The 17,523-nt window shown below is 37.5% G+C and overlaps 1 protein-coding gene across 1 annotated transcript; it reads left to right on the plus strand.

The window, feature by feature from the left end:
• Positions 1-1,819: 1,819 nt before the first annotated feature.
• On the plus strand, positions 1,820-8,001 carry LOC122345846. The gene is made up of 3 exons (XM_043240334.1): positions 1,820-2,267; positions 3,632-3,772; positions 7,353-8,001. The coding sequence occupies exons 1-3, from the start codon at positions 2,189-2,191 to the stop codon at positions 7,553-7,555; spliced, it is 423 nt and encodes a 140-aa protein (XP_043096269.1). The 5' UTR covers positions 1,820-2,188; the 3' UTR covers positions 7,556-8,001.
• Positions 8,002-17,523: the final 9,522 nt, after the last annotated feature.

Raw genomic sequence — 17,523 nt, forward strand, 5'->3', positions numbered from 1 at the left:
TGTCACTCACTTCTTGAGTCCTTAATAACAACAGACTCACGCAGCGCCATTATGAGCAATTATGTGTAACCCAAAGCTAAGCCAGGAGCTACTTGGGAAGCTGCTCCTCATCTGCAGGGTTAATCTCTGCGCTTCTAGATCATGCCAAACAGAGTAGGAGTGAAGAAGCAGACCTTTTCAGGCTCCACTCATGCTTTCTTTACGCTTCATCTCAGTGCTGCAGGCAGGAAAGAGTTTTTTTTACTTAATAAACTTCTAATTTGCCGCTTATTTATAAGGTTATAGTACATTAGTTATGTTTAGGGGGTTAAGGGATCTATTATTTTGTAGATCAATTAATACATGCCTGATAAGTACTACTAAACGGTCTATATGCAAGTATGCACACTAATAAGCAACTAGTTAATAGTGTTCCCTAATCTAGAGTGCTACTAAAAATACTATTTCTCGCCTGCAGCACAAAGATGAAACACCAAGAAAGAGTGTTAATTGCATGTGCAAAATTCAGTGCCACAAAGGTTGGTGTCAGGATACAGTATGTGGTTTGCTAGGATGTTTGGACACTTTCTGTACCATTCTATGTATTTGGCCCCAGTGGGAACTCAAAATGTTACTTTTAAAATTTAAAAGTAAACATTTCCTCAAAAAAGCCATGCAATTTGAGTTATCGTTCATCATTGTAACTAATTTGATCATTTCATTAATGATCCAAAAAATATTACATATTTATTTTATTGTTTCATAATGTTTTTTTTTCATGAAAAAGAGAGTAATACGTTTTTAATCCCAAATTTTGAACGTAAGGTGCTTTAGAATTGATTATATATACATACATATATATATATATATATATATATATATATATATATATATATATATATATATATATATATATAAACTAATATACATATATATAAAAACTAAAACTAAACCTTATTTTAAAGCAAACCTAAAACTGGCTTCTATTAATATATTAAAAAACATTAAAAAAACATTTAATAAAAAAAAAAATATATTTATAGCAATAGCATAATTCAGCGGTCTGAGAAAATATCTTTCAACATCTATTTTCAGCCTAGAAATTATGTTTATAAGTTTAGAGGGGAAAAAACCCCAAAGAAAATAAAAATTAAATCAAAATTAATAGGATTTACAATTTCTGAATTACACAAAGCAAAACAGGCCAAGAGTTAAAACTTGGGCCCTATACAGAGATTTTGACTTTTACTTCACTTTTACTGTACAGTTACAGTTACTTAAATATCCTATTAAATCTATTTGTTACTGTAAATCTGTTAAAATTACAGTAAGTGTGTTGGAAAAAGTGTTAATGAATAAAATGTACGCACATCTCCTTTAACTGCTATGTGTTATTCAAATGAATACTGATGACATCCTTAGCACTTCCTAGTTAGACCTGCTACACATCACACATGCCAGTAACCTCTTCATCTAGACATTCAGTGTTACGAAGAGAAACTCTATTAAGAGAAAGATAGAGAAGCATGGCAGAAGAAGAGAGAGACAGATATTCAGCATTAATGACTGCACATGAAAGCGTTTCGGGTCACCATCTAATCACTTCTGAAACTGATTGGACCCTTCAAAGCACAGCAAGCGCTTTTGATTTGTGTCTGTGTTTGTTCCAAAAACCCACCCACTCCTTCATTAAACATCACTTCCCGAGTGAGGATTTGCTTCTTAAATTTTCATTAAATGCAATATGGCCTGAGGACTCAGACACACTAATACCACACACATAAGAGCATCGAGACTGACTCTTCTGTCACAGTGAGAAGCTGGGCGTGAAAGTGTTTATCTGGGGCTTTGGGATTATCAATGAGCAAATTACCTCTGATCCAGCAGAGGGTCTCAGGCAGACTGTGCGCGTCTGCCAGGGACTGAAGACTCCCTCTCTAGGGCTTAGGAAGGATGGGAGAAATGAGGGACAAATGACTGCACTTTATTTTGAAGTAGCGCATGTAGTCTATTCTTAACAGCTCATTATTGATACTTCTTTTTGATATGAGGCCCCTCCTCTTTTCCTTTGGAGCATCAGCGTGAGTGTGTTTTGTTTGAGAGTGGTGGCTTATGCTGAAAGAGGCAGAGGGCTCTTCTCCCAGGAGGATTCTTCTCACTACCAGCTCTTCATTGCTCTGCCTGGGTGACTTTTCCTGCAGCTGCACCCATGACTCTCCAGAAATGCCTGCTGCAAAAATATGGACTGTATTACCTCTTGGCGCTGCTCACACTTTTCATGTCACAAGGTAAGTGTGTTTGAAAAGTGTAATGTAACTGTGAGAGTATATATATATATACACACAGACATACATTATTATATATATATATATATATATATATATATATATATATATATATATATATATATGGTCACATACACATATTTTTGATTTATGACTGCAGGAAAATCAAACTGAGTCTACGAAAAATAAGCGTAATTCAAGATATATTCTTTGAAAGCAAGTACTAATATTTTATGCAATGTTGCTTTTCAAGCAAATGTATTCTGCCATCAGAATATTTCAGCATTTTTACTAGGAAGCAAAGCAAAATTGTTGATTTTCTTTTTCTTTTTCTGTTTTCTTTTTTTTTGTATGGTTTTTGTCTTTGAACAGGGTTTGCATTTTCTCTGTGTAATAATTTACGCTCTAATTCCGTTTGCAAAGTTTTTGCTCTATACACCAAACATTTGGATGCACTTGCTCTTGTCAACAATCCACTAATGAACTCCGACCAACATTCATCACTGCATCACAAACCTAACAAACACACTTTTGTATTTGACACTTTGAGGTATAATTCTCCATGCCAAATGTATCTGAGGCATATGACAGTAATGAATTCAAATATCTTTGCTTGCTTGCAGTGTTGCCTCCTAAAGCTCACTAGCCTCATTTAGATCTAATCTTACATGCAAATACAACATTTCTGTCTGAAAGGATTCCAGTGAGGGGGTTATATAAAGCGAACCACCGCCACCAGATGAACTTTGCCTTTTAAAAAGAACACAGAGATCACATTACCAGAAAAGATAAATTACCATACATGAAAAAAAGCCAATAGCCTGTCGGAAACTGTACACACATCATGCAGATTTCTACTGGATAGTCTCAAAGCGTGATGCCAGATACAGATTGCATGTCACTGCAAATCATTCAGGAGATTAGTGGGATATCAATAATGCATGCAAGCGAATGCTTTTCCTTGTTAAAGTAAATGATTTACTCTTTTTTGAGGTGTTTCATTAATAATATGTTATGTACTGGCCTTCACGCACAACATTACCAAAGAGGAGCAGTACATTAGCCTAACAACCACCTGTCATTGTGTAGCTAGAGGCACTGTGCAGCTAAACCCATGTGCATCAACAGCAGGGTTCTGCGCGCACATGGCTGAGTGACTTAAAACCTTAAGGGCTAAATTCAATCTCAGTCGCTATAACCTCATCCCCTCTTTGTCTCTGAGCCTTGGCGGGCGAAGTCATTGAAAACTGATAGCGAAAAGAGATACTGTTGCACGTTTAGTCCAAATTTCTGAGTACAGTTGGCCGCTTTTGTCCTTGTTTTTCTATAACTAAGCCGCAAACAAATATCTGCTTTCTGCTTCGTAGCTGACGGGCTGCAATGCTACGCCTGTAACATCGTGCATAACCAGAGGTATGTGGACGTAGGCTGTTCCAGCCCCGAAGTCATCACCTGCTCCCACTCCCACAAGGGCTTCAAGCATCGCTTCTGCATCAGAACAGAAAGTGGTAAGAATGCCCTCGACTACAACCACCCACCAGCAACCGCTAATACATCCACAATCAGAAATGGCTGCTTGGCTTCCTGTGGCTGCGATAGTCATTACATGAGGTTAATCACTGTGGAGAATAATGCATAATGATAGTTTTTGGTTCATCAAATTTATTTCAGAGGATTTCTGAAATCCTTTGAGCAACAGAACTCCAGGGGCGACACCTTAATCCTCTTCATGAGACTCCCTGCGTGTAATTGTCATCACACTTTGGCAGCGTAAGGAGCATTAGAGGCAGATCATCGCTTTTGGGAAAAGACCGACTGAAGTTAGAGATCACAGTGTTCCCTGCCCCCCCCGCCTAATTAACCTGCTTTAACCCGTACTTCCAACACCTTCATCTCCTAATCAGCCATAAAAACCAACACCTACTGTATAAGCTGGTCTGAAGGTGATGAATCACCAATTCCTGAAAATCCTTCTTTGTATTCAACTTTATGTAAGATATTCATGCCAAATTTACACGCAAAGGTGGAAAAGAAACGCTTCTGAAGTTGCGTTTTAGTTGTCTACAGACAGACTTGTTGGCATTTAGCCCACACAGCAGCTTATAACTGTACACCTTATAGGAGTGTAATGGTTCTTGGTAAATAAAAAATAATTAACCATTCCAATCTCCCCTAACCTAAATCTGACAAGATCTGTAATCTAGGTTGTTTAAAAATAACCAAAAGCGGACAAATCTGGCAAATGTTTGTTTCTGTCAATGGATCTGCATTCTGGCTTCCCAATGCATTACAACAACAGGGATAAAAAAAAAAACATATACAATGCAGGTGCCGCATGCTCAAATATTAGCAGTCATTTCAGAGTATACGTTAACCCTTTTTCGCTAAAACTAGATCAGAATGGTATCGAGAAATTGTGACTCTGAGACCATTATCTGAACAAAACCTTGGATAGTTCCAACCGTTACATCCCTTGAGCATGTACAGAGCAGCCTTAATTCAGCTGTGTAAAGACGGTCATCCCCAACGAGGGGCAAACGCTCGCAATTTCACAATCTTTCAAAACTACGGTTCGGAAGCATTATGATGCGATGAAGCCTCATTTGCTGCAATCAAGCTCTAAAACCACTGATTTGGAAAAAAACAAAAAAACAAAAAGAAAAACTATTTCTAAATGTTTCAAGCGTCATCAAGAAGTGTTGTGAAATCTCGCATCACTAACACTGAGACTGTCATTATGTCTGAGGCTTCCAGCACAACTTTTCCCGATATCACTGCAAAATATTTTGTAACCTGAAACCCTGACTACATTTCTGACCCAGATGGCACAGACAGAACACAGGCAGACTTTCAAACAGACAGTCCTCCTGATAGGTGACAGACAGACACAGTCAAATTGATAAGGCTGATAAGAGCATTTAGACAGCGATCATCGGGGATTTCTCTTTCTCTCTCTGCTGGATCATCGGCCAGCCGTAATCCTCAGAGTTATCCACTTTCTCAATTCGAGCCAGCTCTGCTTGCCTCCAGGCTCAAGCACGCATCACAGACCTGTCACATGACTCAACCCTGAGCAAGTGTTCGTGCCGCTTGTTTTACTGTAGTTCTCATTTTAGTTGAAGGTGTATTATGGGTTTAAAATGAGTTCGACTCTATTACAGTATTTCTGACATGTTATTGATTGCGACTGACGATAATTCTGATTCAAAGTTCTGATTCTGAATAAAATTGTGTTTACAATAGTGCACTTTCAAGAGAAGTCAAAGGATGAGCACTGTAGAGTGCGCTTGTATTATTTGTTAGTCCTAAGTGTGCTTTTAATCTTAAAGGAACACTCCACTATTTTTGGGAGTCTCATTTTCCAACTCACCTGAAGTTAAACAGTTAAGTTTTACTTTTTTTCAAATCCATTCAGTCGATCTCTGGGCTGGGGGTAGCATTTTTAGCTGTAGCTTAGTGCTGTAGCACTTCATTAGTGCCTGAAAATGCTGGGGACTATTTTCATTAGATATCATTATACCTACTGCATCCATACCACAGGAACAAGTTCCTTGATTATTAGGCTGGAATAAAGTGTGGTCATATCAGCCTAGAAAATCACTTCATTTTACATCTGTCTTAGTACACAGTGTAACCACAGAAGAGTAAAGTTTAAAATAGGACAAACACTGAAACTCTTTGGTCCTTTTAAATGAGATGCTAATGGTCTAATCAGATTCAATGCTCTATGCTAAGCTATAGCTAAGAGTGCTACCATGAACTCGGAGATCAGCTGAATGGATTTGAAAACAGTGAAACTCAACTCAACTCTAGGGCAGTTGGAAAATGAGCATATTTTTAAAAATAGCGGAGTGTTCCTTTAAGTCTTAAGTATGTTTTTACCAGTGGGACTATAGCCGCACTGTAGGTGGATGAACTTATGGTTATGTGTTTCCGACATAATTCCTGTGAGCAGATTTGTTTCTATCTAAACAGTTCCTTAGTGGATTAGTAACTGTATCATATGTGAAACTTGGCAGAAATTACCAGAAGATTAAAAGCTTAAATAAAAAGAAAAAACCGATTCCTGTAAATCACTGATTCCTGTCAGCTGTCATGTTTATGTAGATGCCAACATGTGTTATATGAATGTGGAAGCATAGGGAAAGTAATTTCTCATCTGAGATCATTCAAAATGTGCTGATGTTCCTCTAAAAGAGTGAAAAAGATAGGCCTTTACTCTCTGAATGCCAGTTATATGTTTGTGGGTCTGGGTGCAATGTAGGAGTGCGAGGAACGAGAGCGTAGAACGAGGTGTCAAAGAATGTGTTAAGGAAGCAAAATACATGAATACAAATAAGATACACAGTTGTGTTTGACGTTTTTGACTAATTTCTTTTCAACCTCTGTTGACTATTGTATTGTATTTTCTCTTTTTGTATCTCTCAGATAGAATAGCGTCAATAAAGAGTTAAATTAGAAACGCGTGTAAGAATCAGTAAAGCAGAGGTGAAATGTATAAACTGGCAGGAAAAAAAACAATGCAATGTGAAACAATGCAATAAAGAAGGCAAAGTGCACTTTGAGTTTTAGACATTACATGTGCTTATTTATGTATTTGTTTTAAACTCTCTATCGGTATACCACACCAGAAGGACAGAAATTCCTGTGCTTTTATCATTATTTCATAAATTACGGTCATGTGTCAAAAATTACAGTTACGATAAATTGCAAGATTGGCTGACAAAAAGTTTATCCAGTACGTGCACTGACTTTTAGTAGACTGATTTTTTAACAGTTGTTTCATAATTCATGTTTGACGGTGGGTAATTTATGTTGCAGGAGAAAACATAAGTCTCTTCATGCAAAGTTAACCACAGACATTAAGATCTACTCATAAATCCAGAACAGTCGTTCCACAACCCCACAGGAAATTCTTAACCCGTGAACCCACAGCTCATAAACGCTGGTTCTCCTCCAGGTTTCAGAACTGCTATCTAAACAGTTCTGTCGCGACATGCGTCAGTATCGCGGCTTCAAACGGTCTCCCTCTGAAGCTGATTCTGCGTACGGTTTCTCTGAAACGCTGTTTTGTTTGTGTCGCCGCAGTTGCGTTGGGAGTCACGCTGACTAGCGGCTGCGCGACAGCACGACACTGCCACACCGAGGAGCTGCCGGGAGTCAACATCCACTGCTGCGACTCGGACCTGTGCAACAGCGCCACCCGCTGGCGGACCACCGCGCCGACGCTGCCTGCTTGCTTGTTGACGTTTTCTCTGCTGTTTCAAAGGTTGATCCTGTGGACGGGATAACTTTGAACTTCACGGCAGCTTCCGCTTCCGATGCGTGACATGCACGATGGAACTTATAATATATATATATATATAATTAGGCCTAACCTTAAAAGACGTGAGCACGGACAGTGGAGGAGGCCTGTATATATGGATAAACCAAACCTTCCACGTTGTCTTTGCAGCATTAGCTAAATCATTCCAAAAAGAAGAAGAAGAAGAAGAAGAAGACAAACTCATTAAGCCTCTCAAGCACTCTTATGCCCAACAAGAAAATATTTTGTAACCATTGTTTCATTCTGAAGCATTTTTGCTCAGCTAAAAATGCTAATTGATGCTCTTTGCAATGAAAATATGTGCAATTTGATCCCGTTTAAGGCCAAATGTTCTCAGAAAATGCCCTAAATTAAATTTATAGCCTTTTGTTTATTTGATATTGTCTTACATATTTTAACCAACTGAGCCGTTTTTATTGGATGTGCTGGTATGAGCTGTCACTCAAGTTCGCAAGAGAGTAATCACAGATTAGCACACTTTTTTTAACACAATGCCACGTTTGAGAAGCAACTGTTTATACAGGATACTTCTAGTCTTTATTTTTAATATCTTTTCGTATAAGACCTAATGCACCGCACTGGAAGATATTTGTTTAAAAGTGTATTCTGTTACTAAATGACATTAATAAAACTCAAATTTTGGAGCTGTCGGGCAGAATTTCGCTACGTCGTTTCCGTTACTTAATACCAGTTAGTTTTCAGTTTGATCAGTCAATAATAAATCATTTTGGTATTCTCCGATTTTAAATGTTTTCATACATACAAGGCCTCTTTCAGCTGGAGTCTGTGCGGCTAGTCCTGATGACAGTACTGTGTAATCGCTGATCCACTGGAATTCTTGACTGAGAAGTGAAAATCCATCTCTAAATGATGCCTAAATGGGGCTCAGAGCTACAGGAGATGGCAGTGTTTCACAATCTCTCGACGCAGGCGTAAACGTTGAACCTGACAGAATCTCTGACACAGCAGAGATCTCGCAGTGCTCGGTCCACTGTGTTCTTTGTAATTAGAGCCACGAAACATGCCTGACTAGTGCAGTATTTCATTAGGATACATTCTTTTTCAGAAATCATGTTTATAATATGCGCACGGCAATCCTTCATGCGGGTCCTTTGAAGAGGCGACAGATTCAGAGAAGATTTTAAGAGCAATGGCCTGTCTTACAGTGAAAGCTCTTATGAAAATAAACGGGAAGAGATTCGCGGAGGCTCATGGCTTGTTTTGATTTGTTTAATCCAGCCTTTGAGAAAACACAGGCAGTGAGAGCCATCTCTCACAGAGCGGAGGAAGAAGTGTTTCATCTTTTTACTCTCCTCATGATTCATCCAGAAATTAGCAGAGAGAGATCGCGGAGACAGGTCTGAGGGCTGGGGTATGAAATAAGGCAGCCGTATACGCATCTGCCAGACTCTCGAAATTGTGCGCCCGTCTCTGAGATAATGAGCACTGAAGCACAAGCTGTACTCACCGTGCAGCACCTGAACTCTCTCCTGTCTTTAACTTCTGCTGTCACATGCCTCCGACACCGAAAGGACTGCTTTCACAGGCATTTTGAAAAATGGTCCGCTGATTGCATGAGTTTGGTGAGTGTCTAGAATCGATCTGGTGCTTTTGAGTGGATTTGTTTCAGTTTGTTTAATATTTGTCTATGTCAGACCACAGTTGAAGCCATGGCATGAAATTCCTTCATTCGTCAAAAAGTCGATGTTTGTCTGTTTAAAAAATTTTTTTATATTCAACTGTATATGAATGAAGTTCAAATGCTATGATGCTCACGCGGTGCTCGGGTTGCCAGGTCAGTGTTGTGTGATTGTTAAGGTATTCAAGGGTGTTTTTTTCATCCTGGCCTAAATCTGTGGTTACACTAGACCTGGAGCATCTCTCTGGCCATTGCAACAGAAATATGATGGCACCATCTTTTAAAACAATTATTCGACATATATAACAAATAATGATAAACGATTGCTGTTTTTTTTTTGTTTGTTTTGTTCACAAGTGTCATTCCAAACAAATTACACTCCCGTTCAAGTTAGAAATAAAAAACTTTTAATGAAATCTGAAACATTTCTGTTCCTTCAAACAAAGTAACAAAACTTTGATGACTTTTCAAGAAAGATCAAGAAATCCATATAAACCGAGATCAAATCAAATCCATACATTATTGCCTAATATGATAAACAGATTTAATTTTAGGTTTTCATTCACATAAAATCATTGATGAACATACATACATAGAGCGCATCAAATATATGGAAAATGAATATGTTCCTTCAGAAGACTAGCTCAATTTATATGTATTTCTGGATTTATATTGAACTTTTTTTAAGCTGAAATGGGCTTCAAATGGAGAGACAGAACTCTTAACTCTCTGTCTTTGGAATGACATTAGGGTAATAATATATTATTTTTATTTTTGTTTTTTTCTAAACTCTTTAATTCAGTTTGAAATTCAAATAAAATCCTCTGTTGGTTACCTTTTTTTCCTCTTGTGAATTTTACAAGATAGAGTTCACCAAACTTGAGCTTTTAAATGCACCTAGATAGTGCTTACAGTCTTCTGAGTTTGTGTGAATATGACTCTCTGGTACAGGAATGAAAGTCGACTGTGAACACCTTTTTAGTGACTGAGTCACGCTGGAGTCAGTCTATTTCCTTTGCATGTTTTGAGAGTTCATTCTAAATGTATGATGAACATCAAGTATTTATGCTGTAAAGAATTATCATTCAATTATCCTGTCAGTATTAATGCATTGAGCTTTTACCTCATTTGTTTTGAATATGAATCTGAAAGCTATCATGCACAGCAGCAGTAGGAGCTGGCAGAGAACAGGCACTGCAGATTAATGGCAAATTAGGGCAGATTGAAATGCTGTCACAGCCTAGAAGAGGCAAACCCATGATGGCTTATATGAGATGTTTTCATTAATGAATTTTCAATGCAAACCATTGTATGGAGCAGCCAAGTCTGTACAAATTTAATCGACTTGTGTGTGAGCTATTGGCAGTTCTGTGAGATATTACAGATTTTAATGTGAAACAGGAGAACACTTATCTTGTCATTTGTTTTTATGCAATAACATGTCCAACCTATAACACAGTTCACCTCACACTATCTTATATACTGCACACTCAGTGTGTACACCACGCTCATTATAACCACAATGTGTCACTAACCTGGGCTTTTCTTTAAAGTTGTGATGAAACTGAAGTAGCTACAGCAAAGATCAATTGTTCTGCATTGCGATGTACATCTGAAACTATAGGCTGCAGCAGCAGCACACTAAACCAACACTTTTGGGTGACAATGTACTTTAAAATGAACTTTAATGACAACTGAATAACAGCCATGTCGATATACAGCCATATCATACTTGTGTGATTTTGCTCATACACACACACACCAGACTGTTAGTTAATCAGCATGCATTTGAAAGAAACATCCACTCTTCAGTTAATTTTTTATCTTGTTTTAATTTATATTTCCTACCTTTTCCAGAATCAGTATGCATCTGAAAGTAACATCTGCTCCTTATTTTTTAAATCTTATTTTATTTTATAAAGCATACCTTTTTTCTGTCTTTCCTTTTGATTGTTGTTTTGAATGTAAAATTAGCATAACGTTATTGATTGAGACGTGGATAATGTGTTAAAGTGCTAAGTGAACTGAATTTGGGCAAAAGCATGCGAAGAAGAGAGAACAGCACTTTCACCCTTTCTCTCTTTCTTCTTTCCTCCCTCAAATGATTCTTGTAATCACACAGCTATTTTTGATGGTCAGTTAAAGCGCTTTAAAACACTGCGTACTTCGGGAAAATGGTTCGTGCACGTTCAGTAAACAAGGCTGTCAGTATAAATGGCGTGGGTTTACCTTACATCACAAAAAAAAAAAATGTGTGTAGTTGTGATGACTGAATGCTAAGCTCTAAAGTATGGCTTAGCTCTATAAACTGATGCAGAGGCGTTTTATTTTTTATAAATGCGTTACATGATTAGGATCTTTCTATCAATAAACAAATAGGAGAAAGTTACACTTCCTCACCACTGCAGTTAACAATTACGTTGTCTTTTGAAACATATGCTGGATACAACAATTGTTTCATTGTACATCATGACTTGGCTCAATCAAACATATTCAGAGCAGCGTTTCAACCATAATGGGTCATTTCTCCATTCTTCCCCTCCTACTCGCCTACCACAAATCTGACAGTGCTTTAGTGTTTCCCGACCGCTAATTGCTACATATGGTTTTGATACAACGTGGAACAACAGAGCATTCAGCTTCACATGAGAGCACAACATGGCGTCAACCGATTGCCTCCGATTTTTCAGTTTGACCCAAACAGCAGGCTGACTTTACACCGGGCTGTTTATCGTTGTCATTACTACACACGAGTGCTCTGCTGTATGGTTGAGAGGCCAGAGAAAACAAGATCGTTTGATGTTATTGGATGGGAGAAGTGTGCGACGGTTAAAGAAGCGTTGCTGTATGTCTGACACACATTGCATGGGCATCGTCTCCGGGGCATGATGCTGCATAATGCCGCACGACTGTAAGCACACCAGTGTAGGGTTTCCGCTGCATTAAAGAGACTGTAAACATGAAGGATCATGACAAAGTCAGGCATCTGTGCTCTGAGAGTCATTTCTGCCCAGGGTTCATAATAGGTTCACTGAGCATTATGCAATTCTGTAGGCCTCCTTACAGCTGAGAGCGTCCGGCACACAACATACCTCTTACAGCTCAAGCACTGACTGTGTGTTTGAAGGTATATGATGAAATCATGAAGCGTACATGCATAATAAATGCCATAGCCTTGTTTTATTATTATTTCATGATGCCATTTATAGATTATTATAATCTCTTCTGTCTCCTGCTGAATGATTCTTCATTTACCATTTACCATTTACTCAGATGCTGCTTTCTCTAAGTCTTTTTTTGAGATTATAAACGCTACTATTCAAAGTTTGAGGTAAGTATAGATATGTTTGTAGAGCAGTTTGTTCTGCAATGTATCCCCTCTGATTGCGTTAAATGAGTGTCATGATGGACACCCAAATCCATAATTTTATAAATAATACAGTTTTTTTGCCACGGAATGTAGTTTTAAGATTTTTTTAGGTGAGCATATACTTTTTGTCTTCAAATATACGGTTTGTTAATAAATATAACGTCTACTTAAAAATTTGCTTCAGTGTTTTTGGGGCAGCTTCACATTGCCTCATATTGTCAACAGCAAGGGGTATTCATTTCGTTGACTTTTTAGTTATTATTACTGTTCTCAAAAAACAGTATTCACTGACTTGCATTTTATGACTTTATGCATTTTGCTGAATTTGTATCGTAGAATTGCATAATTTTTTTTTTGTGAACTATATTAATGAAATCTCGTTTGGGTTTGCTTTGCTTTCTTTCAAGCGGACAAAATCCACAGACCTTTGTGAAAGCTCGTGTGTCTTTCTTTTCTCTATTTGTATTAGTTTGAACTGAGCCGAGGCTGTTGACACAGGGCGTAATTAACAGAAAGAGCTCTATACGGATCATTGGTAATGTCTGGCATCTGTAATGTTCAGAATGATTTACGACCAATGGCATTTTGAAGAGCTGCACACAGTGCCCAGCAGAAAGTGCCTTCAGCTCAGAAGACTTTACAACTTCACCAAAACTGCTTGGAAAGACCTGATGGCTCTTTTTTAGCAGAAAGAATAAAACTTTACCTCATTCATCAGCATACCATAAAATTGTAAGTCTCTTTGATTATGATTGTTATTTGCATGCGGCTGCATAAAATGAACAGAATTAGTATAAGGATGTGTTAAGAAATGAGTAGAAGAGATGCAAGCGATAACAAAGATATGGATGTATATGTATATATATCTATATCTTTGTTATCGCTGTATCTATTCTACCCATTTCTAACACATTCAATTTCAGTTCCTCTCTTTCAACTGTCCTCTAGGACTATCATGGCTATGGAGACATACCCTTTGGGTCAGTAACATGAGCTTTGAAGAAAAACCTTGCAGCTTTCTTTACCAGAAATGGGAGGAGGAGATTGGGAGGCTGTAGGTGCTGGCTAATGGCTTGTGTCACTGTAATTTGAGTGGATTGTGTGGCATGGGAGGAATTAAGATCAAATGACAATGTCTGCTCAGCGCTTCACCAGGGACACTTTCACGCAACATAGTGTTATTATTAATAAATATTAGTCATTTCCGCTCACCTCGTTTTCACAAAAGTGAAAATGAAAGTTAAGGATCTAAGACATTTACAATTTTGTTAATCATTTTTCAAAGCTTTTACATGAGTTATTATAATAAAACTTATTACATATTATTTGTTATTTGAGCTATAAACACTATAGATAAAAGGCTAGTTAAGTTTTAAACATTTTTGTGGTGATATATTAAACTATTAGTGTTTTAACATTTAATTTTTAAAGAGCAACTAATGCAAATTAATTTATATTTTATTACTTTCACATAATCATTCCATATAATCAGTAACTTTTGATATATAATATAATGTAATATATTTAATTTAATTTAATTTAATTTAATTTAATTTAATTTAATTATTTGTGTATTATTTTGCCTAATTTGTAATGAGTTCAGTTTTCAACTTGTTTTGATTAGGATCAGACAGCTTGTTTACCACATGATTACAACACATACCAGTATATGTTTTTGCTGATTGTTTCAAAGCTTCATGTGTTTCGTTTATCATTGTGGTGACATTTAATTTTCTAATCTAATCATCTTTCCAAAGCATCTGAGTCCCTACGCCAGAAAGCCAGGCGGTGACGTCATGATGTGTATTTTCTGTCTGCTGTGGCGTTAGGATCTGGGTGAGCGGCGACATGCATGGGGTGTAAAAAAGAGAAGCAGAAGCGTCATCCTAAGCAACGGTGCAGCAGCACTGCAGAGACATCACGACATCTGTGTCTCTCACATAAGGACCATCACTCTGTTACAAAGCACACTTCCTCACACGCTTAGGACGTGTGAGTCAACAATAGTCACAAGTTTCACACTGAGCATTTTGCACTTCCCAAATTTCAGAGATTGTAAAATATTAACTATATTTGATCGTTCTGCTTGGATTAATACAAGGACTGGCCTCCATTTATATTTTTGATGTGTCATATTCCAGAAAAAAGGACATATCAAAGCAAAATTGTGTGTGTGTTTGTGTGTTGTTTGCCAGAGGTGTGAGACTAGTAAGGCTGAAATTTATTTTGGTGGATGACTTTGAGAGCCGTGCGCGTCCCAGAGATCTGTCTGGCAAAGTTATAATCACAGCATCTGTGCCTCTGATCATTCATCATAGGGAACGTTATTTTGGGCACACAGAAAGAGAAAGTGTGAGAGAAAAGACACTCTCGTGGTACAGTTTATTGCCATCCCTGACAAATAAGATAGCATTTGTATATGTGGTTTTGGATGAACAAGCAGAATTTCCTCCAAAAAATACAAATAAAATAAAACTATTTCAATTAAACTCGAGATTGTATATCTCATGAATCAACACATTGAATCTATATTAAATATTGTTTTACAGTATATTTTACATAGGATATTAGCTTAAAAAAGCCTTTCAAGGCCAAAGTGTCATTCTTTTGTCAGTCTATACCAGAAATCTATACCAAAAACTCAGTCTTATACTGCTGAAGTGTGTATTGTCCTCAAATCTCTTTCTCTTTCTTTTTACTTTCCTGCTTTCCTTTTATTTTGGGGCTTGAGAATCTGAACACTTTTTATATTTCACACACAGCAGAATTGATACTGCAGTAAACAATTCTGTATTCTGGAGCCCGAGACTGAAGGCTATAGGCTTTCTGAATCATAATATAACATTTTCATTAAAATGTCCTTTCATTAGAAAACTGAGAAAGAAATGGACTTTTTTATTTTTCATGTTTTGGACACTTTAAAATGTATGAATGCCACATTGCATTATACATACGTTTCAAGCAATAGTTCATCCAAAAATGAACATTTCTTGGCAATAGATGAGGGCTGTTTCTTCATCCCAGCGGATTTGGAGAAATTAAGCATTGCTTCTCTTACTCGGCAACAGATGCTGTGCAGTGAATGGGTACCGTCAGAATGAGATCATGGCAAGAATTGCATCAAAATAAGTACAAGTAATCCACATGACTCCAGTCCATCAATTAATGTCAGATGTTTTGACTCTCGTTCAGATGGCACCTATTCATTTGCAGAGGAGTGACATAATGCTACAGTTCTCAGATCTGTTCAAATGAACACTTCTACATCCTAGATGGCGTGATTAGATGATCGCATTATAAAAAAAATTGCATCCACGATTTTAAACATAATTTACTTAAAAATTCCAATTCACATGCATTCATGTTTATTGATCCAAGCAGTTAAAAACAGCAAAATGAAGAGTCTCCTTCTGTATATAACATAAAAAAACCCAGACAAATCAGCACCCATCGCATATGAACTTTTCTTTTCATGTTTAAAAATACAGATGTTTCTCCAAATGAACTAGGAGTAACACCATGGCCTAAGCAGCAGACTGCACCAAGTCCACTGTTAAGCTCCCAAATGGCTCCAATTGAGTCTAATGAGCATGTTCATTGGGTGGGGGCATGTGAGGTGAGAGTTACACCAGACTCTTGGCCTGATGATGCTAGAGTGCCTGTGAGTTGACCTGACTCTGACCCACTCTCTAGTGAAGTTCGCCTGACTGTGGCCTCTCCACACCATTACAAAATGGCAGAATCTCAGCGTGAGGGCCGTCTAGGGGAGACTGTGATGGCCGACATACTGTAAGCAGCTGTAAATCAACCGTGGACTTGGGAAAGCTTCAAAATGATAAATGTAAGACTGTGGCAAACAGGGACAACAATAGAATTGTAGTTTCTTTTTTAATTCAAATTCTCTTCCATAAATTAAAAATGAAGAAAAAACCATGTCAGTAAGTACAGTATATACAGCAACAAAACATTCAGACACTTACACTTAAGATACACGTACATTTTAATATCAAACATATGTTTGCAATTCAGTATTATTTTAACGTCACTGAGATGCTATTTTATTTTTTGTGAATATATTTAATTAGTTTTTCATTTTTTATTTTTAGTTGAAGTTGTGTTCATTCAAAATGTAATGGTTTTTAGTTTTAGTCGAAAATAATAGCTCTCAGTCTAATACATTAAACCATCCAGTCTCGTCATTTTTAGCGGATGCATAAAGATAGTCCTCTTTAAGTTCAAGCAGATGTAGCTCATCACAATAATTTCCAAACATGAGCCACGCCACGTCTGACAGTCAGATGCGCCACAATACATTTTCTATCAAGTTTGAAAAGTCCATCTATCGCTTTATCATTTTAATTCAAAAAACTTATTTTGAGGGGAAAAGTGTTTGCGTTGCATTTCTGTAAAATCAATTCCACTGGGTTTAGATGTAGTTTTATAATACATTTAGTGATTTTTAAGCGTGTCCAAATACTTTTTAGAGCTCAGTTTAAAAAACAAACAAAAAAAAAAAAACCTTTTATTATCACCGTCGGCTCTTTACATTTGGTTAAGAGAGTTTAAGGTGAGTCTCACTGTGATGCATCTGTACCTTGGAAGTATTTAAGGACAGGTCGTTCACGTTACAGACTTGGCGCTCATATCTTGTAGAGCCAGGTGGTTTTCTAAGCACCCTCTCCATATGGTGCCCTTTTTGTTTGCCTCTGTCCCTCTGTCTCTCTTCCCTCCTCTCTCTCTCTCTCTCTCTCTCTCTCTCTCTCTGCCTTTTTACATCTTGAGAAAGTCCTAACTGTTGATAGCTCTTTGAGCAACAGCAGGCTGTTATTTGTGAATGTATATAGAGGCGAACGACTAAGCGGGAGACAGAGAGGAGCGTGTGTGTGCTAGATGCTAATGAGAAGCAGATGTTGGGTCAGTGTCA

This window comes from Puntigrus tetrazona, chromosome 5 (assembly GCF_018831695.1).
Source record: "Puntigrus tetrazona isolate hp1 chromosome 5, ASM1883169v1, whole genome shotgun sequence".
In the NCBI taxonomy this organism is placed as follows: domain Eukaryota; kingdom Metazoa; phylum Chordata; class Actinopteri; order Cypriniformes; family Cyprinidae; genus Puntigrus; species Puntigrus tetrazona.